The following is a 25,522-nucleotide window of genomic DNA, read 5'->3' as shown; positions in this document are numbered from 1 at the left end:
GAATAGATACTAACGATGGCCACAAAATATTTACATGCCCACAACAAGCGATGTCTTTCATAAAATCAATGGACTGAGGAAGTCGTGGTGTGTTTTTCACGTTGCCCCCAAGTGAGCTTCTCTTGCTGAACATTCACTTGACCGTCCGAGGAAGCTGGGCGCCTTTCTTGTTTCTTTTTGTGCTGGTTCTGCCTTTAGATTTTCTTCTGTAATGTAATTCTGTCTCACAAAATCTGTATAGAAACACCGGACTTGAGCAATCCGATGGCAAAGTTGTCGCAGGGGCTCTCGTAGGCGTACATGGACTGTTTGAGTTTAGAGGGATGGACGCCGGTTGGCGCTGTCGTGTGCGGTGTGTGTAGTGTCTTTTTATACCATTCCCTCAGTGAAATCTGCTGGTGGTGAAATTTTTACCTCGGCCATTTATTTTAATAATACTTTTAACGAATTCTATCTTGATCTCTATAGTTTCACATCTTCATCTACTGATGAGGATATTAGAAAGTTTGTTGAACCATTAGAACTTCCTAAACTGATGACTAAGCATAACAATTCTCTTGATTCTGAGATAACCTTGGAGGAGCAGGGCGAGGTAATTAAGGCCTTGCCAACATGCAAGGCTCTGGGGCCAGATGGCTTTCCCACTGATTTTTTTAGATCTTATGCTACAGAACTGGCTCCACTTTTGTTAGAAGTTTATACAGAATCATTAAAGAATGGAAAGCTTCCGCCAACCATGACAAAAGCCCGGATTAGTCTGATTCTTAAAAAAGACAAAGATCCAAGTGAGTGTAAGAGTTATCGTCCAATTTCCCTGATCCAGCTTGACATTAAAATATTGTAAAAAATTTTGGCTAACTGATTAAGTAAAGTTATGACATCTCTTATACATATAGATCAGGTGGGGTTTATTCGGGCCGCAGCTCTTCTGATAACATTAGGCGTTTCATCAATATCATGTGGTCAGTGGCGAATGATCAGACTCTAGTCGCTGCCATCTCACTTGACGCCGAAAAGGCATTTCATATGGTTGAATGGGATTATCTTTTTTAAGATTTTGGAAATATACAGATTCGGGAATACTTTTATTGGATGGATTAAGTTACTTTATAGACACCCGGTAGCGGCGGTATAAACAAATGGATTAATTTCAGATTATTTTACTCTGGATAGGGGCACCCGGCAGGGTTGCCCTCGTTCCCATTTATTGTTCTGTCTTGCTCTGGAACCATCAGCAGCCACGATAAGAAAGGAGGAGGATTTTCCAGGGGTGATGGCGGGAGGTGTGGCGCATAAGCTTTTGCTTTACGCAGATTATATTTTATTAAACATCTTCTACCCCACTAGATCAATGCCTTGCCTCCACAGAATTATTAATTCCTTTTCTAAGTTCTCAGGATACAGGATGATTATCTCAGGATAAGCTCTGGTTCTGACAGCATACTGCCCAGTAACAGCTTTCCAGCCAGGCACCTTCCAGTGGCCCAAACAGGGCATTAAGTATTTGGGCATTTTATTTCCAGCAAATTTGTCTGATTTAGTTAGAGTTAATTTTGATCCCTTAATAAAAAGGTTTTCGAGCTTTGTGGGCACGTGGGCTTCCCCACCGAGAGCAAGAACCACATTATAGCGACCACTTGGAGGTTACCTCATGTGACTCACCCACCCTAGCAACCAGAGGATTTGGTTGCTTAGGAGACCTGATTGGAGTCACTCAGCATGCCCTGGATTCAAACTCGCGACTTCAGGGGTGGTAGTCAGCATCTTTACTTGCTGAGCTACCCAGGACCCCACTAGTATTATTCTTAATATTAATTAAGTCTTGCATTCAATTAAGTTTTATACATCCTCCAGTAGGCAGCAGTATTGAGCCAGAATTGTTGGTAGTTGCTTCACTCAACAGAATAGACAGCAGTAGTTATCAATGTTTTCATTCCACTCAATGTGTGCGTATATATATATATATATATATATACAGTTGTGCTCAAAAGTTTGCATATCCTGGCAGAAATTGTGAAATTTTGGCATTGATTTTGAAAATATGACTGATCATGCAAAAAATTTAAAGATAGATGTTTTTTATTTAAAGATAGTGATCATATGAAGCCATTTATCATCACATAGTTGTTTGGCTCCTTTTTAAATCACAATGATAACAGAAATCACCCAAATGGCCCTGATCAAAAGTTTACATACCCTTGAATGTTTGGCCTTGTTACAGACACACAAGGTTACACACACAGGTTTAAATGTCAATTAAAGGTTAATTTCCCACACCTGTGGCTTTTTAAATTGCAATTAGTGCCTGTGTATAAATAGTCAATGAGTTTGTTAGCTCTCACACGCATGCACTGAGCAGGCTAGATGCTGAGCCATGGGGAGCAGAAAAGAACTGTCAAAAGACCTGCGTAACAAGGTAATGGAACTTTATAAAGATGGAAAAGGATATAAAAAGATATCCAAAGCCTTGAAAATGCCAGTCAGTACTGTTCAATCACTTATTAAGAAGTGTAAAATTTGGGGATCTCTTGATACCAAGCCAAGGTCAGGTAGACCAAGAAAGGTTTCAGCCACAACTGCCAGAAGAATTGTTCGGGATACAAAGAAAAACCCACAGGTAACCTCAGGAGAAATACAGGCTGCTCTGGAAAAAGACAGTGTGGTTGTTTCAAGGGGCACAATACGACGATACCTGAACAAAAATTAGCTGCATGGTCGAGTTGCCAGAAAGAAGCCTTTCCTTCGCCAATGCCACAAAAAAAGCCTGATTACAATATGCCCAACAACACCTTGACACACCTCACAGCTTCTGGCACACTGTAATTTGGAGTGACGAGACCAAAATAGAGCTTTATGGTCACAACCATAAGCGCTATGTTTGGAGAGGGGTCAACAAGGCCTATAGTGAAAAGAATACCATCCCCACTGTGAAGCATGGTGGTGGCTCACTGATGTTTTGGGGGTGTGTGAGCTCTAAAGGCACAGGGAATCTTGTGAAAATTGATGGCAAGATGAATGCAGCATGTTATCAGAAAGTACTGGCAGACAATTTGCATTCTTCTGCACGAAAGCTGCGCATGGGAAGCTCTTTGACTTTCCAGCATGACAATAACCCTAAGCACAAGGCCAAGTTGACCCTCCAGTGGTTACAGCAGAAAAAGGTGAAGGTTCTGGAGTGGCCATCACAGTCTCCTGGCCTTAATATCATCGAGCCACTCTGGGGAGATCTCAATTGTGCGGTACATGCAAGACGACCAATGACTTTGCATGATCTGGAGGCATTTTTCCAAGACGAATGGGCAGCTATACCACCTGCAAGAATTTAGGGCCTCATAGACAACTATTACAAAAGACTGCACGCTGTCATTGATGCTAAAGGGGGCAATGCACAGTATTAAGAACTAAGGGTATGCAGACTTTTGAACAGGGGTCATTTATTTTTTTCCATTGTTGCCATGTTTTGTTTTATGATTGTGCCATTCTGTTATTACCTACAGTTGAATATGAATCCCATAAGAAATAAAAGAAATGTGTTTTGCCTGCTCACTCATGTTTTCTTTAAAAATGGTATATATATTACCAATTCTCCAAGGGTTTGCAAACTTTTGAGCACAACTATATATATATATATATATATTTTGCATTCAGGGCAGCTCTCATCTAGCAGCAGGCAGTATGATTCGTTCCTCTGGACATCACAGTGCCGTATTGGTTTTCTCGAAGCAGATACCGATATTCAGTCCACTGGAGCTGCATGTCATGGACCATGCATGGTCTGCTGATTTTACGGGCTAATAAACTTTTTTTTTTAAATCTTTTTTTTTTTTTCGATTATGCTCTATTTGCCACTGACGCAAGCTTCCCCACCTCTCTATCTACTAGACCTATCATTAGTTCGCATTTCCTGCTTCCCGAGCAGTACCAGTTTCACATTCAATCTCCCACCCCCTTGGGCCACCTCATTTCGCATGTGCATCATTCATCAAGGCCGCTCCATCTCTAGCCTCACTAGCATTTCGTCGATAACACTCTGACAATGTATCTATTGACTACCGCTGCTGATCAGACCTTAACTTGATCCTCGTGGCTAATCACTGGAACAGTTTCCCCCTTTTCCATAACAAAACCCTGAAAACACCCTTTTCACGCACGTGCACCCTCTGAAGGTCCTGAGGCAACCGAATAGGATCATGGTTTGCAGGGAAATGGTCAGACAAAATGTTTAACTCACACCAACTCCCCTACATTCGCATCTTCAAAATCACCCTATCGTCATCACCAGCATATTATGGGGTCCCCCACTGGCATGCAAACGTATCGTCATTTGAGACTCAACTACCGCCATCATATCAAAGGCTGTCCTCCTCTAGGCTCCTTAGCCTCTACTTAGACATTTTACATGGCAGAGCGCCAACTGAACCCCATTCCTCAGTCAATCTCGTTCAGGATTGCACCTCTTTTCTCTAACACCCCTAAACTTCCACCTGGGATGTGGTTGTAGCATAACATTACCTATAACCTCCAGCTCATCCTGCACCCCCCCCGCACAGTTGGAAACTTGTTCACGGTTCGCATCTGATCCCTCAAATATTGCAGCCCCTCCCCTAGTCTCGAGGCACACTATCAGAATTGGTGCTCATCAAGGACTACCAGAACCCACAATCAGATGCTTGGGCGCTGGTATTTCTCATCCTCCAGAAATATACTTGACCCAACCCTCAATCATTACACATGCTCAAGCCTCGTCAGCCATACGTTTTCATTCCTATCTGGTGGTGGTCTGGGGCCTCACTGCCCATCCACATCTTTTCCACACTTATCAAATTTAAGCTGTCTATTGTCCTGCCAAGGACACCGCATAACCACATCCACCCTCCAAGGCTTTCACAATCCCAGCATGGTTTTCCTTGCATAGGTACTGCACAAGCCTAGCTCGCCCTCTTTGGAAGGCTCATAGCATTTACATTTATGCATTTGGCTGACAATCCAAAGTGACTTACAATGCCCCGATTACAGGGGCTCCCCCTGGAGCAACCTGGAGTTAAGTGCCTTGCTCAAGGACACAATGGTGGTGGCTGTGGGGATTGAACCAACAACCTTCCGCTTACCAGTTCAGTGCTTTAGTCCACTACACCACCACCAAACCAACATGGGATATCTTTCAACAAAGGGTATTGCACAACAACATCGCCATTATCGTATGGCTTTATGCATGCTGTTTGCCTTTTGGCAAAGATAACAATTAAACAATGGCCTAATTTTTTTTAAATCACACTCTGGGACAAAATCCATCTAAAAAAAAAAGCCCTCTATCATAAAAGCATCCATAAATGCAAGCACGGCTTTTCCTACTGCAAATGTATTGCACAACCATGCCAGGGATATGGAATTTTTCATGCCAAGTGTCAATTCTAGATCTTCTAGATTGAACGGCAACACAAGACCTGGTTCGTAACCTGACCGGATCTTCTCTTTTGGGGGTAGTATTTTATTTATCTCTTTTGGGGTAAGCTCATCGTCCCTGCCTCCCATCTCCGGCAGGATCTGATGGTTCCGAGTACAACAACTTCGGACCGCCAGACGGGTCTTACCCCAAAGAGAGACATGACATTGCTGTTTTATATTCATCAAATAAATGTAATCTAAAACCTCACTCAAATCTGAGAGTCTTCCTGATAGAACCAGAAACATCTATCATGAGCTATAACTCTGCAAAAAATGTAATGGCATCTACGCTAATATTATTCTATTTGTTTCCATGTCTCAACTTGGGATTCATATCCCGAGGTTACCAGAGCCGGCCAGATCCAGTTCTGTTCCTGCTTGGTGTCAGACTCCACTGCTACGTGTCGCTGAGTGATGACAACAAACTACAGCCAGTGCTAGCCAGACATCACTTCAGTGTTTTACGGTGGACTTCAGAGGATGAACTGATTCCAACTCGGATACTTCATATGCCACTGCCTGAACCTTGACCATAGGATGGACCCCACCCAAACCTCACTGAAATTACCTGCCGGTTGAACTGCGAAGCACCTCATTGATCTCTGCCTGCATCACCTTTGTCTATTGACAGACTACACTCTTGAAATGGATTACACAGACTATCAATTAATTGCCTACAAAAGCCTTCATCAGCCAACTAACAAAGGACAATGCATCTATGTGAACTTCTGCAGTTAATCCAGGATGGACTTCAAAGACATTAGTCATTAATCTTACAGTTCATACAAAATCTTTGTTTAAACACTGGACCTTAACATTTCCATAGTTTACAAATTCTAAACCATGACTTGCACTGCACACAAATAACTAATATTGGCATTATATTCATGCTGTTTAGCCAGAGGGGAACTGGCCCTCACAATGAGCCCAGTTTCTCCCAAGGTTATTTTTCTCCATTAACCAACATTTTATGGAGTTTTGTGTTCCTTGCCACAGTTGCCTTCAGCTTGCTCACAGGGGATCTAAATACAATTATTATTTAATTGTTTAATTTTTAAACACAATGTACAATCATATTTAATCAAACTACACAATGATGACTCTAAGACTTTATAGATATTACAGTTTCATTTACTGTTAAAGGGTCATTCAGTAGTTCTATAGCTAGCATTAGCATTGCTCTTCTTTGTGTACTTTAAGTACCGGTGTGACAGTGGCATTAGACACTGTACTGTCTTATTTCGATGTGGATCAGCATGATCGTCTCTGCTGCCTCCGTCAGCTTTAGAATATCATTTCCATCTGGAAAATGTCAGTGTTTGAGGTAATTTCTAAAGTTATTTATTATGCCTATAACACAGTGCATCCAGAAAGTATTCACAGTGCTTCACTTTTTCCACATTTTGTTATGTTACAGCCTTATTCTAAAATTGATTAAATTCATTATGGGGTATTGTTTATACAAACAATACCCCATAATGACAACATGAAAGAAGTTTGTTTGAAATCTTTGCAAATTTATTAAAAATAAAAAACGAAAAAAATCACATGTACACAAGTATTCACAGACACTCAAAATTGAGCTCATCCAAGCATGTTAACAGAAAGTTGAGTGGAAGGAAAAAGTGTTGGAGAAAAAGATGCACAACCAACCAAGAGAACCGCAGCCTTATGATTGTCCAGCAAAATCGATTCAAGAATTTGGGTGAACTTCACAAGGAATGGACTGAGGCTGGGGTCAAGGCATCAAGAGCCACCACACACAGACATGTCAAGGAATTTGGCTACAGTTGTCGTATTCCTCTTGTTAAGCCACTCCTGAACCACAGACAATGTCAGAGGCGTCTTACCTGGGCTAAGGAGAAGAAGAACTGGACTGTTGCCCAGTGTTCCAAAGTCCTCTTTTCAGATGAGAGCAAGTTTTGTATTTCATTTGGAAACCAAGGTCCTAGAGTCTGGAGGAAGGGTGGAGAAGCTCATAGCCCAAGTTGCTTGAAGCCCAGTGTTACGTTTCCACAGTCTGTGATGATTTGGGGTGCAATGTCATCTGCTGGTGTTGGTCCATTGTGTTTTTTGAAAACCAAAGTCACTGCACCCGTTTACCAAGAAATTTTGGAGCACTTCATGCTTCCTTCTGCTGACCAGCTTTTTAAAGATGCTGATTTCATTTTCCAGAAGGATTTGGCACCTGCCCACACTGCCAAAAGCACCAAAAGTTGGTTAAATGACCATGGTGTTGGTGTGCTTGACTGGCCAGCAAACTCACCAGACCTGAACCAAGAGGAAAATGAGAAACATGAGACCAAAAAATGCAGATGAGCTGAAGGCCACTGTCAAAGAAACCTGGGCTTCCATACCACCTCAGCAGTGCCACAAACTGATCACCTCCATGCCACGCTGAATTGAGGCAGTAATTAAAGCAAAAGGAGCCCCTACCAAGTATTGAGTACATATACAGTAAATGAACATACTTTCCAGAAGGCCAACAATTCACTAAATATGTTTTTTTTATTGGTCTTATGATGTATTCTAATTTTTTGAGATAGTGAATTGGTGGGTTTTTGTTAAATGTGAGCCAAAATCATCACAATTAAAAGAACCAAAGACTTAAACTACTTCAGTCTGTGTGCACTGAATTTATTTAATACACCAGTTTCACAATTTGAGTTGAATTACTGAAATAAATGAACTTTTCCACGACATTCTAATTTATTGAGATGCACCTGTATGTACATGTGATATGTTTTCATTTTTTATTTTTAATACATTTGCAAAGATTTCAAACAAACTTCTTTCAGGTTGTCATTATGAGGCATTCTTTGTAGAATTTTGAGGAAAATTATGAATTTAATCCATTTTGGAATAAGTTGTAACATAACAAAATGTGGAAAAAGTGAAGCGCTGTGAATACTTTCTGGATGCACTGTATAATTGCTTTGCCAAAAAACAAACGTCAGAAATCAAGTGAACATGCTTCTACTGTTAAGGACAGTTTATTATTGTCCCTCACATCAATAATCTTTGGAGACTGTCTACGTTTCTCTTTATTTCTAAAGACAGTTATTACCTTTATCAGACAACTTCTTAGCATGAAATAAACCTCAATTATCTAGCGATACAGAATGTTATGGTAAAGGAAAGATTAGAATTGTTTTTGATGATCAAATTTAGCATGTCCATGAATACTGTATTTAAAGATTTCGTTTTATTTCCAAGCAACCAACGTAATGGTTTACTCAAAATCTACAACAATCGCTGTGCCAAGCTACTTTCCACTAAACTAATGAAGATGTAGATGCCTTACCATTACCTTTCTGTCATCTTGCTTGAAGCAAGTTGCTTCAGACCTTTTTTTGCTTCTTCGGCAGTACAGGTACTGGATCTCCCGTTGTCTCTGCTGCTAAAGCATGATAAATAAGTATGCTCCACTGTGTTCTGTCACCATGACAAAATCCTTGTGTAAGCATACTTAGCAATAAAGCTCATTCTGATTCTTTTCACTCTTCGTTTCACCAAACAACAATGTTCTAAACATGGAGTATCTACACAGGCAGCAGTCTACGTGCACGAGGATTCTCTTCTTCGACATTTAGTGAAACAACGTGGGTCATGCAATTTCAGCATGGTGAAACACATTGAAGGGGGTGACCTGCACCATGTAGAATAAAACACTTTTTATAGAAAACTATTATGAGTACAGTCTTCATTTCATGTGAGTGTACACCATTCGGATCAAACTTCACAAAAACACAATTCATTTGTTAATGTGTAAAACTTTTTAAATTGGCTCCAAACTACTCAATGCACCTTTAATGCATGATTTTCTGTAAAGCTGCTTTGAAACGGTGTGTGTTGTGAAAAGCGCTATACAAATAAAAATGACTTGACTTGAAATACAAATTCACATTCATAGCACACTCTTAAATATTTGTACATTGTGTCATATCAAACATGCTTCCCTATCGGAAAATTTTAATTCTGGCTCTGCTCTCTCCCTGTCTTATATCCATTTCTATGGACACCTTTAACATCTCCATTGAACACATGACTTGTATTACCATATGGTGTTGCGTCGACCTGAGAACACTGAAAGCTTCACATGAAAACCACCAGTCAGAATTAAAAGCAAATGCTTTTGCACCTTTTGAATGATAAAACCTCTTTCTTACAACAGATTCTAACATGACAGTCGATTGACATGAAAATGTTAAACTTTAAAGGAAGAATAATACCTGAAGGAATAAAATCATCATAATCTTCATCATCTTCATCACTCTGTTTTTCCTCTGCTGTGGTTTCTCCTCTCATCTTGATCAGGTTCCTGCAGTCCAGCAGCTTCACTGAACAGACCTTCACTGGTGTCTGCAGCATCTGCTGTTCATCATCATCATCTCTCTGTTGTTCCTCTGCTGTGATTTCTTCTTTTATCTCCTCCTGCTTCACTTCAATTTTCTCTGGTGTCTGCAGCATCTGCTGTTCATCATCATCTTCATCTCTCTGTTGTTCCTCTGTTGTGTTTTCTTCTTTTATCTCTTCCAGCTTCACTTCAATCTTCACTGGTGTCAGCAACATCTGCTGTTCATCATCTTCATCACTCTGTTGTTCCTCTGCTGTGTTTTCTTCCTTTATCTCTTCCTGCTTCACTTCAATCTTCACTGGTGTCTGCAACATCTGCTGTTCATCATCTTCATCACTCTGTTGTTCCTCTGCTGTGTTTTCTTCCTTTATCTCCTCCTGCTTCACTTCAATCTTCACTGGTGTTTGCAGCATCTGCTGTTCTCCAGTGTTACAGACAGAAGTCAGAGACTCTGTGGAGGTTTGATCACCCTGATTACTGTCACACACACTCTCCTGAGCATCAGTAGAACAGAGTAAAGTGAGCTGTGAGTCCTGTGTGTCTCTGGATCTCTGTTCAGAGAGTTTGTCCAGCAGCCGCTGTGGTGTGGACTGATCTCTGCCGCTCCACACTGAATCCTGACATTCTGTGGAGGTCCCATCAGTCACACACATTGAAGATTGACAGGAAACCTTTTCCAGCTCCTGACAAACACAACACAATCACATCTGTACCGTTCATCATCACAGAGTCACAGTCATATCACATCATTTCAAAGCTTACAATCTCAACTTTAACAAACTAAAAATAGATGATTTTAAGATTTCAGCCAATGTGAGTTCATTAAAACCTAACAAGACTCTGGAAAAGACAAATAAACAATGTGATTCAGGTAAAGGATCAGGGTCTGAAATTAACACCCACCAAGAGCCAAATGCAGGTACATTTTCAGTTTGGCTGGTGAATTTCGATGCGTCACAGGTCACTCTGGCAGCTGGGTTTTGCTTTCTATCAGTTTGGTAGCTTGTACAATCAATTTAAACATGTTTTGTTTTGTCCTCAAGGGGGATCTGTAGGCCTACAGTTCAGTCAGTAACACAGGTGTTTACACAGAACGGCTCTTATTAGCTTGTAGTCCTGCTGCTCATCAATATTCTCAAACGATGTGTGTCCACTGGTGCGTGGTGAGCGAAGGTGGATTCAGTGCTTTTTATCCAGACTTCAAATGATGATTGCATGCGTTCATTGTGGCAATTCTGTAGCTGAGTAAGCAAACTTTTAATAAATCAACACTATTTGTATACTTTGGTCATTTGAAAATGAAGTTTTCAGTTTTAAAATGCTCAGTTTTATATTTGAATTTATTGAAAGTATTGATACAATTGCCAGCATACTATTTTTGTTGATGCCATTTACAAACTGTATATTTTAATAGGAACTCTTTTAAAATGGCATAATCTTCAAACAATAACAAGTTACGTTAAAAGCAAATATTGCAGTCTTGTTGACGTCTTCTCTTCTCTGCCCTTTCCTGCAGCCTCATCATCCTGCTTTTCCCATTCCATCTTTTTTCTAACAAATATTTGAAAAATCTTTCCTGGTTTAATTAAAAAAATTTAATTGTGAGGCAGGGTGCCAAGGGGTCTGCATTCAGAACTCCCAAGAGAACAAAGAAACTTTGCGAGAAAAGACACAGACACTAACACACAATTTACATCTTCACATAAGAAAACACCCTGCAGAGTGAATGCCTTTCTCACAGGATCCCTCTCAACATATCGTCACTTCTCCCCCACTATTCACTCTCATGTCATTCTCTCTAGTCTCAAATCACTCAGAATGACAGTATGAAAATACTCTATAACGTTCTTTGTCATTGTAAGGGATTTTAATATTTATGTTTGGTATCATTTAAAAGGTCTCAGTGTGACCAGGTATGGGCATTTTCAAACCTAGTTTGAGTACTCCAAGCGCTCTCAGAGCGGTATAATGTGTATATGTGAACAACCCAAATGGTCTCAGACCCCCCTAAAAGGACCCAAAAGCGAACCATACTCAGACCGCCTCATGAAACTCTAAGTCAGTAAGTCAGTCCACTGTTGGCCATCTTTCGAATGCTCACGGCAGACTATAAGCCTTTATCACAGTACGCGTGTCGTCACATCCAGTTCCGAATAGTAACGTAAACAAACATCCACCCATCGATCTGTCTATGGACGATTGCAGTTTTCTAAATAAATTAAGCCAAATTGGATGCACTTTGCAGTAAACATCAGCTGTTTAATCATTTCTTTGGATTAACACAGCACTTCACCATGTGTGTCATCTTCCACTTTAATGTATAATAGTATCTGAGTGAGGTGATTATCAGGGCAAAGTTTTCCTGGTTCATGAGGAGCTGCACGCTGTTCAGGTTACTCCCAGTGGATTATTGTACTCAACTCAAGTCCGAAGGGACCACACTTAAGTATTTTAATGTTATTGTTTTCGCTATTGCAACATGTTCATCTCCCATTTGTATGTTATATATGATCCAGTTGTTGACACTGGAGCATTTTCATCTCTATGTTTTATTTACATTGCATTCGGTCACAACTTGCAAGTCACCGCTTTCCCATTCACTGCACTCAAACCGTGAGGATATAACTCCACTTTTACAATGATTAAACCTGTTATTTTCTGTAATCGATTCTGGGATGAAAATTTTTCTTTAATTGAACATTTTTAAATGGATCTTATATCATACATGGAGATTATAAAAAGTAAGTACATGAAAGCAATGTGATCATAATCATCGCAAACACTCTGTACAATCTTTATTCGGAATATAGCCCTTCAACACATCTGCTTTCCAGTATAGTCTGCCGGTATTTTACTTTGGATTAAACTTATAATCAATTAACGTGCCACATTTGTGACAATAAATTGGCATACAATAACAACTTCCCCGATGTTACAGCACAAGTCTGCAACAAGGAGATGACAAAGTTCAGTTCAAGTTCACATCAATAAATCGGTATCTTAAAGTTTAAATGATCAATGTCCCACATAACAGACGGACTTGGCCCAAATGTGGTCATGGCAGCAGTGGCAACAGCATGCATCCTGTCAGCCAAAGATGGAGCATGTCTGGCAATGGCGGCACTGTATACATGACAGCAAACAACATGAGGGCCCATTATTGGTGGGAGGTGTGTGGCCCAGATAAGGCTTGTGAATCATGGTCCACATTTGAAAAGTTACACTGATTATATATAGAAACTCAGCAAAAAAAAGCAATGTCCCTTTTTCAGGACACTGCATTTTAAAGATAATTTTTAAAAAATCCAAATAACTTTACAGATTGTGAAGGGTTTAAGCAATGTTTTCCATGCTTGTTCAATGAACCATAAACCATTAATGAACATGCACCTGTGGAACGGTCGTTAAGACACTAACAGCTTACAGACGGTAGGCAATTATGGTCACAATATAAAAACTTAGGACACTAAAGAGACCTTTCTACTGACTCTGAAAAACACCAAAAGAATGATGCCCAGGGTCCCTGCTCATCTGCGTGAACGTGCCTTAGGCATGCTGCATGGAGGCATGAGGACTGCAGATGTGGCCAGGGCAATAAATTGCAATGTCCGTACAGTGAGACACCAAAGACAGTGCTACAGGGAGACAGGAAGGACAGCTGACCATCCTCACAGTGGCAGACCATGTGTAACAACACCTGCACAGGATTGGTACATCCGAATATCACACCTGCGGGACAGGTACAGGATGGCAACAACAACTGCCCGAGTTACACCAGGAACCACAATCCCTCCATCATTGCTCAGACTGTCCGCAATAGGCTGAGAGAGGCAGGACTGAGGGCTTGTAGGCCTGTTGTAAGGCAGGTCCTTACCAGACATCACCAGCAACAACGTCGCCTTTGGGCACAAACCCACCTTCGCTGGACCAGACAGGACTGGCAAAAAGTGCTCTTCACTGACGAGTCGTGGTTTTGTCTCACCAGGGGCGATGGTCGGACTCGCGTTTATCGTCGAAGGAATGAGCGTTACACCAAGGCCTGTACTCTGGAGCGGGATCGATTTGGAGGTGGAGGGTCCGTCATGGTCTGGGGCGGCGTGTCACAGCATCATCGGACTGAGCTTGTTGTCACTGCAGGCAATCTCAACGCTGTGCGTTACAGGGAAGACATCCTCCTCCCTCATGTGGTACCCTTTCTGCAGGCTAATCCTGACATGACCCTGCAGCATGACAATGCCACCAGCTATACTGCTCGTTCTGTGCGTGATTTCCTGCAAGACAGGAATGTCAGTGTTCTGCCATGGCCAGCGAAGAGCCCGGATCTCAATTCCATTGAGCACGTCTGGGACCTGTTGGGTCAGAGGGTGAGGGGCAGGCTAGGGCTACTAAATGCAGCTGGTGGCCACACCAGATACTGACTGTTACTTTTGATTTTGACCTCCCCTTTGTTCAGGAACACATTATTCCATTTCTGTTAGTCACATGTCTGTGAAACTTGTTCAGTCTTAGTTGTTGAATCTTTTTATGTTCATACAAATATTTACACGTTAAGTTTGCTGAAAATAAAAGCAGTTGAAAGTGAGAGGACATTTTGTTTTTGCTGAGTTTATATATATATATTATGTATCCCTAGATTTTATTCTTCTTCTTAGAAATAATAAGTTTTATACATTTTAGAATAACCTATAATCAAAAAATCAAGACATTGTTCATTGTTATAAGTCTTTCGTAAGCCACCTGCATGACCCAAGTTTGTATATATTTATTTTTTCCAGCACATTTGTTAAATATTGAAAATGTTTGATATTTATTAAAAATAGGTTAAGGTTGGTCAAGATTACATTCAAAGGACAAATTTAAATTCAGCAGTAATAACTGACTACAAAGTTATCATAAAGTGTGCTTCTGTAGCTCAGATAACAGCTGTGTCTCGTTTTGAAGACTGCGCGCTAGGTAGGATGCGTCTTTTGAAGGCTGCAATATACCGAGTGTCCTCCTTTAATCAAGCCTCGTTTAAACGAGACGACCTTTGTAGGACAAACGGAAACGGAACGGAACATGGTTGCTATGACAGCACACCACTCTTTAACAAGCGTGAGCACTTTAAGTGACAAGGGAACAAAGTCCCTCTGGAAGGGAATGTATGAGGTACATTTTAGGAGAGTTATAATGATGTCGAGAGAAAAGAAAACAGATTTTACAGGTGTACTTTAGTCTATTTTTTTATTTGGAATGCCCAATGTGCTTTTAAGTCCTCATGGTTGCGTAGTGATTTGCCACAGTCCAGGTGGTGGAGGACGAATCCAAATTGCCTCCATGTCTGAGACCATCAACCTGTGCATCTTATCATGTGACATAGTGCATGTGGAGGCTTCACACCATCCACTGCAGCAACCATGCTCAACTCATCATGCGCCCGACCAAGAATGAACCACAATATAGTGACCACGAGGAGTTTACCCCATGTACAACCTACCATGTGTCTACCCTCCCTAGCAACTGGGCCAATTTGTTTTCTTAGGAGACCTGGCTGGAGTCACTCAGCATGCCCTGGGATTTGAACTAGCGAGCTAGTGAACTCCAGGAGTGGTAGCCAGCGTATTTTACCACTGAGCTACCCAGGCACCCTGGTGTACTTTAGTCTTTAATACTTTGGAAGTACTGCGGTACTTCAACTTGGGAATTAACATTACTTGCATTTGAACATCATATTTTTGAGCAAATTGGTGTCATTTTTTTTAGACAAATGATGTTCATTTCCATTGAAGCAAAGATTTGTGGGTTGTGAGTGCCCACGAAGGATACACCTCATGCATCCTCCGAATACCCGTGAAAGAAGGTCACATTCGAAGGCTGCATTCAGAGTGTCCAACTCGTTTTTCTGAAACGAGACAATCTTGATGACGTATGCGGCCGATAAATGCGACCTCCGGAGGACACAGCCTTCGAAACGAGACACAGACAACATTTAAAAAAAAAACGTATTTTTTCTGACTGTTCAGCTAAAGCGCATGCACGTACACGAGTTGACTGACAGGCGATGTCTGAATCTAAAATGTGATTGGATCTTTTACCTTTAAGGTGGGACTTTCTTTTCTACATCCAGACCATTGGCCGTTGGGTGTTCAAATTTAAACTGCTGTTGCGCTGTGTATTCCCGCCGAATGTGAATCAAAACCACACAAGCATGTGTGTCTGCGTGCCTCTTTTTTCTTCAACGAGTGCTGCGAGGTAAGCGATGCTTCTATGATAACACTGCATTGCACTGTGGTATTATCCTTGTGTCTTCTTGTAAGTTGTTATTTCTGTAGTCTAAGTACATGAGGAACGAGACCACTTTCATTGTTTTAACACTATCACACAAGGCCAGGGGCGTAGCAATCATTTCAAAAGTGAGGAGGACAGAATGTTTAGCGCAAGATGAAAATAAATGTACAAGAAATATATTTTTAGGGCTGTCAATTGATTAAAAATTGTACTCCAATGAATTACGCGATTGACCAGTGAATTTGAACTTTTGCATTTACACATTTAGACATTTGCTGTATGAGAGGCCAGTGAAAAAAATGGGGGGTACGAACTTTCGTTTTATTGAAAGTGAGGGGGACACGTCACCCACATCAACCGCATATTTCACGCCCATGCGCAAGGCCTACCAAACAAATTAAATAGCTACTAATTCATTGCAGTGTCTGATGTATAATGTAATCAGTATGTAATCATAATGAAACAGTAATCGATTGTATTATTCAAATGTAGTCTGTTGCACCCAACACTGACCAACTTTATCTCACATCTCCAGTGATGTAATCTGTTATAATTTACAGTGCTTTATTGTTCAGTTGCTTATCTTATTTTTAGCAGGTTCTGATTAGGGATGCTCAGTTTGAATTGTGTTCCTGACCAATAGCCGACGCTCGTTCTCCGACCATTAACTGTTAACTGACCAGACTAGAATGTTAAATTAGAATTAAATAAAGCAGAATGGACGAGTGTCTGTGACCCATTAAAAAATACCAACGATTGTATTTTTTTCATAAGAAGGGGTTTATTTTTACATGCGCATATAGCAGCATAAACAAAAGAACATGAGGATTCACACCATCGCGCACCTGCAGCGCTGCTGTGAACGGAGTAAAACAGACGGAATAAAATAGATAGGCACACACGAAAAATATTTCACTTAAATAATTAACAGATTAACAAAACGAAAACACACACTGAATCCTCCGGCGTCGAGTGCGCTGTGTAGAACCGGCATAATAGTCTAGACCGTGTAGGAAAATATTTGATCATTTATAGTCGCATTTTTCAGACCTCACAATAAAAATAAACAGGCCGGGCCTACCTCAGTCCTCAGCATAGCGGACAGCTTGTCTACTGGTTTTTATTCAGAAGCAGCAACATGTCGACATGCTGTGGGGTTAGTCTGGTGCGCAGTCTGTTAACTGTGAGACCCGCAGCGGAGAATATGGTTGCACGTGTCGGCACGCCTCCATGAGTTGATTGATATGCATAGCGTATTTTGCTTTTACCATGCAGCAAACTATTCTAAATTACCCTTTTTAACTGTTTAACTGATAGTATTAATCGGTCAAAATTCTTACTGTGGGTTAACGGTTTACCAGTTAATTATAAGCATCCCTATTTCTAATGCTGCATGATTTAAAAATAACAAGGGCAGAAATGTATACATGTTTTAATATGCGTCTATGTAATACACCAGCCAATATTGTGATTATAATGGTGATTCATAATGATAAGTGTCTTTCATTTTCCTTCCCTGTAGGGGTTGTTTTTGTGGTCAATGAAAACTGGAATTGAGACAAACTGACTTAGGCATGGAGAGTAATTGGACTTCTGATAACAGGAGCAAAATGAGATGACATGCATTAAACAAAGTGTAATATAATGTACAAATGAATGTACTGTATGTGTCCACCAAACAAAACAGATGTCATCAAGGCAATAAAAGTTTAGGAAGGATCTGGAGAAGGATGGATCCCACACCATGCTAGACTATTCACATTAGGCTAGTGCAGTCTTGTAGATTCTGTTTATAGCGATATATCTGTGTATTCATGTCCCACACATGCAGAATAATATCTTACCTTGACATATAAAGCCATATTGTATAATTTCACATGCTATGTCAGAGTTCTGTCAAGTTCATTAATTCGAAATGTTGCCTGTGGAAAACAATGGACTGTATGGGATACAGTCCCCTTTTTGTAGATAATTACAATAAAGCAAGGTTAATACTACCAGAAGATGTTGAACACAAAGACCCTGGGACAGAGGATTCTCCAATAGAAGTCAAACGAAGAAGAATGTAAGTTATCTTTATTTTTTCTGTGTGAGAACATGTATAATATACAACCAAAATTTAATAAAGTGCTTCATTAGACCGAAGAACATCCTTTTTCCTGGGGAAGATGAAGTCAAAAATGACTTCTCAAAAGTTAAAGTAAAATGTAGGTTTCTGTCGCTATTCTGGGTTATATTTTCTGTAAACAGTATAAAAACATTGATATTATATTTGCTTATCTCTCTCTCTCTCTCTCTCTCTCTCTCTCTGTATATAGATCACAAGAACTAGTGCACCAAACATCTTTCACCCTTGAAGTCTGTCTTGGCAAAAATGAAGTTTTGGTTGCGTTTCACTTTCTTTTATTTTCCTATATGATTTGGGGATATTATGGCTGGGAAGAGATTCTGTGCAGATATTGGTTTAGATGAGGCTTGGGTGTGGCTCCATTATGGGGTTTCTGGTTAAAGGCTAGTGTTGATATGGTATACATAAGGCTGAGATTCGGTACTGACATTATACATGTTCTGGCCCAGTGCAGGGCCGGTTATGGGCTACTGATTGGCTGAGATTTGGGCCAGTTATGGCCCATGCATGGCCCTTGTCTGAAAATCCGGATCTGGGCTACTAGAGGGCCGTAATTCATTGCTGTATGTGGACCGGTGCTGGGCCAGACAAAAATTGCTATGTGGGCTGTAGCTATGAAATGACATATATGAAATAGTTATTAAATGTACAAGTTGGCAGCAATAGTACTTTGTAATAGAAAAAAAACAAAAAACAATCAAGTCAAAACAGTCTCTTCAAATCTAGGCAAGGATTATGACACTGGGGCCCCAGAGACAAAGCCAAAGTAGTGGGGTCGGGAAATATTCTACCAAAAGATTAAAATATTTCAATAAGTTCATCAACCGAGTGAACACTTTGATATACAAATTTGTTTTGAAGCTGAATGACAGCAGACCAGGCCTTGTGACTAAAGAAAGATACATTATGGGGGTTCAGGGGTACCCCCCGAGAGAAAATGTGGAAAAATGTAAAAGTCTGAATGAACCGTTTTTATATTTTCCATAAAGTGAAAATCTACCAACAACAAACAATGTACATCACAATAGTAAAGCTTAAAATACTGTTAGCTAAAGTTAAGCAGGACTATAAGTGGAATATAAATATAAAATAATGGAAACATTCTCATGAGACTCCACTATACTAATAGTAATATAACATTTCTGGATGTTTTTCCTTGCCATCTATGCCAGAGATAAGATTTTCACAAAAATAATCAGTCTGTGAAAGACTTTAAACATGCTGATCATAATAAAGGCAATTTTAATCGTAAAAAACGTAATTGTTTAAAGGCGCTCTGGAAGCACGTTGGCCTATCACCAGGGTTGGGGAGTAAAGAAATGCATGTAACGGGATTACATATTTAAAATACAAAATATAAGTAACTGTATTCCACTACAGTTACAATTTAAATCATTGGTAATTAGAATACAGTTACATTCAAAAAGTATTTTGATTACTGAAGAGATTACTTTGCATTTTATTGTCATTTGTTTCATTTAATATTTAGTCCTTTCAGATGGAAAACATTTATACATATAAATGATGTGATTCAAAGTGCATTTGAACAGTGGTGAAACACTTTCTTATGATGTGTTACATTCATACGAGCAGACAGAGAAGTAAGTTTGAAGTAAGTTTGGAGCAGAAGAAATAGAAATAAACCTTGTGTAAATTGTTAGCTTTATGCTAAGCTAAAATGCTATTTCTAGCCATTTTACATGCACGAGCATATTTTTATTATCAAGAAAATTCACGTTGGATCATAATAAATTTTTTCTAATAAGACCTTTGATATTAGGGCAAAAATCTTATTCTTGATGATAATTTTTGTATTGTCTTCCTGTATAAATATCTAAAAATCTTTAAAACAATATAAATTTGATTGATCTTGTTTTAGAAACAACACTGCATAAGATATTTAGGTTTTTCAGAGAATGTATTTTTAACATGTGTATTTTGTCTTACTGTACTGGCAGAGTTTTTATAGTCAAAACAAGTGAAAAAATCTACCAGTGCTGAAGAAGTAATCCAAAGTATTTAGATTACTCAAGGTCAGTAATGTAATCTAACAGAATACATTACAAATTACATTTTACAGCATGTATTCTGTAATCTGTAGTGGAATACATTTCAAAAGTAACCCTCCTAACTCTGCCTATCACAAATCTGGTTTAGCTGAACGGTCGGATTCATTTCAGACACATGAAGTTCACTTTGCTTCATTCTTGTTTTCTGCAGTGTGTTTTAGCAAAAGATGCCAGTATCTAATATTGCTGCTCACTGTATTTTTCTGCTACTGCCTACTGTCATTAAAATAACCATGTCTAGCAACGTGTGCAGAGCACGAAAGGGTATAAAGGAAGCATGTTCTGTAATAGAGAAAAATATTCGAGGATACAGCGCTGAAAGATCAGTGCTACCTATGCCCATGCGCTTGCGCTATACACAGCTCCGTTGTTTTGTCGCGCTGATCACTTGAAATGCAGAAACGGGGAGATGGGACAGCCGATGTCATGATGCCTCACGGTCCGAATGGAACCCAGCTGAGGTCCGGACCCTGACCGCAGTCCGCTAATTGGTGACCGCTGATATAAACCATAACCCTTTTTTATTTTTATTATTTGATTACATGACTATTTATCAGAACAGACATTTAAAAAAAATTGTATTGTGCCTGTGTTGAGCACAGAAGCCGATGTTGCACTTTTTTCGCGCTTTTATTTTGTTATAATTCTTTTTTCCTGTGCTTTAAGCAACACAAAAATCCTGCAGTAACACTTATGTAATGAGTGATGTATAAAGTAAACAAATAAATAAAATAAAAATCAGAGACCCTCTGCTTGAAATCCAAACACAATTATTCAAAAGAAACATAATACCTTATGTTTATGGTATTGGTGCCTTTTAAAAGAACAGTTCATCCAAAAATGAAAATTCTCTCATCATTTACTCACCCGCTCCGTTGATGCGATCCGCAACTGCTGTGCATGCAATGATAAACACATCAGTCCAGTTTATGAATGTATTATTCTTCAGTTATTTTAATGAATTGTTCAGAAATACAAACAGTTGTCTTTTTGAGTCATTCTAGCAAATTCTTCACAGAATCCACAGTGTGTTTAAACATGATCTGACTCTGATTTAAAAAAAATGTCAAGTTATCATTACTTTACTAAGATGTCCAACTTGAAATCAACAGAGATAAGTATGTGCACTTGAGGTATCTGAGACTTAGTTAAGAAACAGAAACATAGTTAAGAGCTTAAATGTTTTTGTTGCAATTACAAGGCATGACCACCTGTCGCTTGTAACTGCTCTCATTAAGTGCCGAATTAACACCGTTTTCTCATTTCTTCTTGGGAGAAAGGTCTTTGTCCCGTGTCTGCATACAGGAAAGCGGTAATCACGCCGACACCGAGATGAGCCATCACACTCACACCCTGGATTTGAAAGCATACATTGCGATGTTAAAAAGAAATAATATGATAAATGATTTTCAGAGGGCTGACGGCAGGGGCGGACTGGCCATCAGGAGAACCGGGACTTTTCCCGAAGGGCCGGCCGCGAAACAGGGCCGAATGGGCCACAATAAGCTGAAATGGGCCACCGCGTTATGCAGAACGGGCCACAAAACAGCGCAGCGATAAGCAGAAAAGGACAGAGACAGCCAGATTTCCCTTCCCAGTCCGCCCCTGGCTGACGGCAAATTCACTGTTCTCTTACAAAGTTATTCATGTTTAATTATAGGTCAATTTAATATTTACACGACCTCAGCTGCAAATTTAAAGTTAATCATAACTGAGATTTAAATGTTAAATTGGTGTTAAATCACTGAGCATGATAAAAATTTGCTGAATTAAAATGCACGGAATGTTTAACCATTATGTAATCCCTGCAAAAATGTAATGACAGATAGACAGTGGTGCATAATTGACTTCAAAAGTTTATCTGATTTACAGGTGCTGTGGCAAAATACAGTATGTTAGAATTTCTATGGAATCAGACATTTACAATTTTGTCTTGTGGCTCCCTCTGGTGGACAAACAGTAATACAGCCTACCAATCTCCAAATTTCTAACTGCTTAAAAATGCAGTTGTAAAAAAAGCTATTTCTTCTGTTATAGCACTGCCAAATTGATGAAAATATAGCATGCTACCTCAAAATGTTCTTTTGTGCATGAATATTAAGTTTTGTTAAGTTTAAAATTTGTGCTCACAAAATATGGGTCAATTAGTCATAACAGACCACGTGCAAAAACCTATCGGCTAATATCTTCTGAACAATTTGACATATCAAAATTCCTTTGATACCTGTTTTTTAGGAATATCTGTAGATAATGTGTACAAAGTTTCATGTGAATCGGGCAAACAGCCTAGGACGAGTTCAAAAAGTAGGTTTTTCAATCAAATCAAAATGGTAAGTTTTTTGTGAAAATTGGAAATTCATGTAACCGAATGATTTGGAGGCACTAATGGATTCACAGAAATACCAAAAAAAAAAAAAATAAAAAATGTTTTTTATCATATACGGTTCTGGAGTTAATTCAACTGCTTTGAGCACAGTTGCACAATTAGGATTTTCTTATAGCGCCACCTAGCTTAAAAAATGGATGAAACTCGGCATGTAACCTTCGAGTTTTCTCTTGTCTATGTGTACAGTGTTTTGTTAAGTTTGAAAATTGCGTTCACAAGATACAACCTAACACGTCATTGTAAGCCATGCCCCAAAATATATTTGCTTATATCTTCGGAATGATTCAACGTATCACAATTATTTTGATAACTTTTTGTCAGGAGGGTCTGTAGATTATGTATGCCACATTTCATGTGAATTGGGAAAATGACCTAGGATGAGTTTGAAAAAGTAGGTTTTTCAAAAAATATTTGTGATAAAAAGGTTTTCTTGCAGGAATAGAAATCCATATGACCATTGTGGGACACTGGTGGATTCAAAGAAGCTACACATTTGTATTGTAGCCTATACGGTTCCGGAGTTATGAGCAAAAATATGTATTAGTTAATAATACTGCCACCGTGTGGCCGATTGTCACAAAATAGTACATGTGGCTTTGAATTGACACCCTGTTTGTGTATAGTAATTTCCATAACCCTCATCCATTCCCATTACGAGTTATAAAGTACTGAATATTTATTGGCCGGTGGCGGCCATTTTTGTTAATTTGTCGAATCGATTTTTTAAGAATATGTTAGCATTTGAACCAAAGAAGACACATATTTAATTTGAACTTTGTCGCTCAAACGGCTGCAAAGTTATGACAGTTTTTTAGTTGTAGCACCACCTAGGGGTGGAATTGTATGAAACTTTGCTGACGTCTTCTAAACGTCCTGTTGACTATGTGCACCGAGTTTGGTTACATTTGGAGTTTGCGATGAGTAGATATTGATTAATTACTCAAATTGTGTTAAACCGAAGGAATTGTATTGTTAATATCTTCGGAACGATTTCACGTATCGAAAATCTTTCGATAACTTTTTGTCAGGAGGGTCTGTAGATGATGTATACCAAATTGCATGCCGACTGAACTAACGGTCTAGGAGGAGTTCGAAAAAGTAAGTTTTTCAAATAATTAAAAATGGCAGAAAACTTTATAGATGGAAAAGAAATCGGAGATATACATTTTGTAGGGCTTGACTCAAGGAATCAGAGGACAAAATATGAGCCAAAATGCAAAAGTGTTTATTATAGCACCACCTAGGGTCAGATGGGTGTGCGTTTGTACTCCTGAGTAGTGAGGGGGATTTGGGATCATCCTGCCAAATTTGGTGTCTCTGATACTTTTAGCGCAGAAAACAAAACGAAAAAAAAAGAAGAAAATCAGTACAATTACAATAGGGTTCCAGCAGCTTCGCTGATTGGCCCCCTAATAATAAAAATCCTAATAAAAACAATAGGGTTTCTAGCCTTTCAGGCTTGAACCCCTAATTATGCTCATCCTTTATGAAGTTTTTCTAATGCCTGAAAGAAATGTATCAAACTTTGTAGATCAATACTTCAGGAAGAATACTCCCATCAGTCACAAATACACTTCAGAAAATTGTGCATCATGCATTAGGATGAAAACACTATTTTTGGGCTTAAAAGATACAGAACTAAATCAATGTGGAACATTGTATCTCAGAAAGAATTATATGTGGCCCCCGATGTACTACTTAAAGCCTGGTGTGGCCCCTGTACCAAAAAACTCTGCCTTCCCCTGCTCTATACCTTAATTACTGTGCGGGGGCATGACATGCCAAGTGACTGTGTCTGCCTTTTTTAGTGGTTTTTGTATTTTTTTTTTTTTACAATGTTTTATGCACAACAATAGCAACAATGCTCTGTCAGAATTTAGAGAAATTTAGACCCTACACATAAACTAATTTTAATGTAATTGTTTGATACATTATTATTTAAAATGGTGATCAGTGTATTGAAAATAACCTTCTCATCTTTGTAATCATGTCTCCCTTTTATTTTTTACAATCAGATACACACAGCATTTATCATACATAAGCGTTGTATTTAGTTGGCAGTCAAAAAATCCTTAAAAATCAGCCATAAAAGGGAATGTGAATTACAGTATGTATGCTACATTTTAAAACTGCAGCAAGCAGTGTTTATTATAAAGGGTCATCGCATTCGCAACCCAAGATCCACTACACATAAGTACTATTAAATTAGATACTATTTTACTCTTACGAGTAGTTTTTAGGACATGTACTTTTACTCTACTCACTCTACATTTTTTGGGAAGTAACAGTACTTTTACTTGAGTATGACTTTTCAATACTCTTTCCACCCCTGGCTCCAGATACTCATGAATTCCATCTTTTCAAATACAAAGTATTGCTGTTAATTACAAAGAAAATAATATCAAGTTGCATTGGATGTATTAATCTCTTTTTTTTCATTCCTCGCCCAGTTTGTTCATCTGACTCCAGAAAAATTGCTTTTTTGAGGTCTTTAAAAACAGGGAAGTTTTGGAGCAACTTCCAGAATTTCCAGCAAACAGTAGTTGCACATGTTCCAAAATAACTCAAGAATGAAACATTTGATTGGCTTCAAACAAAAAGTTAAATGACACCAACAAATAAACTCACCGACCACTATATTGGGTACACCTGAATAGCTACTTATTCATGCGATTATCTAACCAGCCAATCATGTGGCAGCAGTGCAGTGCATACAGTCATGCAGATACGGGTCAGGAGCTTCAGTTATTGTTCAAATCAGCCATCAGAATGGGGGAAAAATGTGATCTCAGTGATTTCGACTGTGGTATAAATTTTGGTGCCAGACGGGATGGTTTGAGTATTTCTGTAACTGCTGATCTCCAGGGATT

General features: G+C 39.3%; 2 protein-coding genes across 2 annotated transcripts in view; both read right to left on the bottom strand.

Annotated features, from left to right (window-relative positions):
- Window positions 1–25,522, bottom strand: part of LOC127418537 (zinc finger protein 91-like) — a 275,803-nt gene that overhangs the window by 7,415 nt on the left and 242,866 nt on the right. The window contains exons 10-12 of the mRNA XM_051659117.1: window positions 12,843–12,925; window positions 12,716–12,747; window positions 9,678–9,903 (exon numbers count right to left, since the gene is read on the bottom strand). Coding sequence (XP_051515077.1) covers window positions 9,678–9,903; window positions 12,716–12,747; window positions 12,843–12,925 — 341 coding nt within the window. The remainder of the gene's footprint in view (window positions 1–9,677; window positions 9,904–12,715; window positions 12,748–12,842; window positions 12,926–25,522) is intronic.
- LOC127418773 (gastrula zinc finger protein XlCGF26.1-like) overlaps window positions 1–25,522 on the bottom strand; it is a 129,749-nt gene that overhangs the window by 63,589 nt on the left and 40,638 nt on the right. The window lies entirely within an intron of this gene.

Source organism: Myxocyprinus asiaticus, chromosome 28 (assembly GCF_019703515.2).
Source record: "Myxocyprinus asiaticus isolate MX2 ecotype Aquarium Trade chromosome 28, UBuf_Myxa_2, whole genome shotgun sequence".
Taxonomy (NCBI): domain Eukaryota; kingdom Metazoa; phylum Chordata; class Actinopteri; order Cypriniformes; family Catostomidae; genus Myxocyprinus; species Myxocyprinus asiaticus.
Note: the sequence above shows the minus strand (reverse complement) of the source record. Positions and strands in the feature narration are given on the sequence as shown.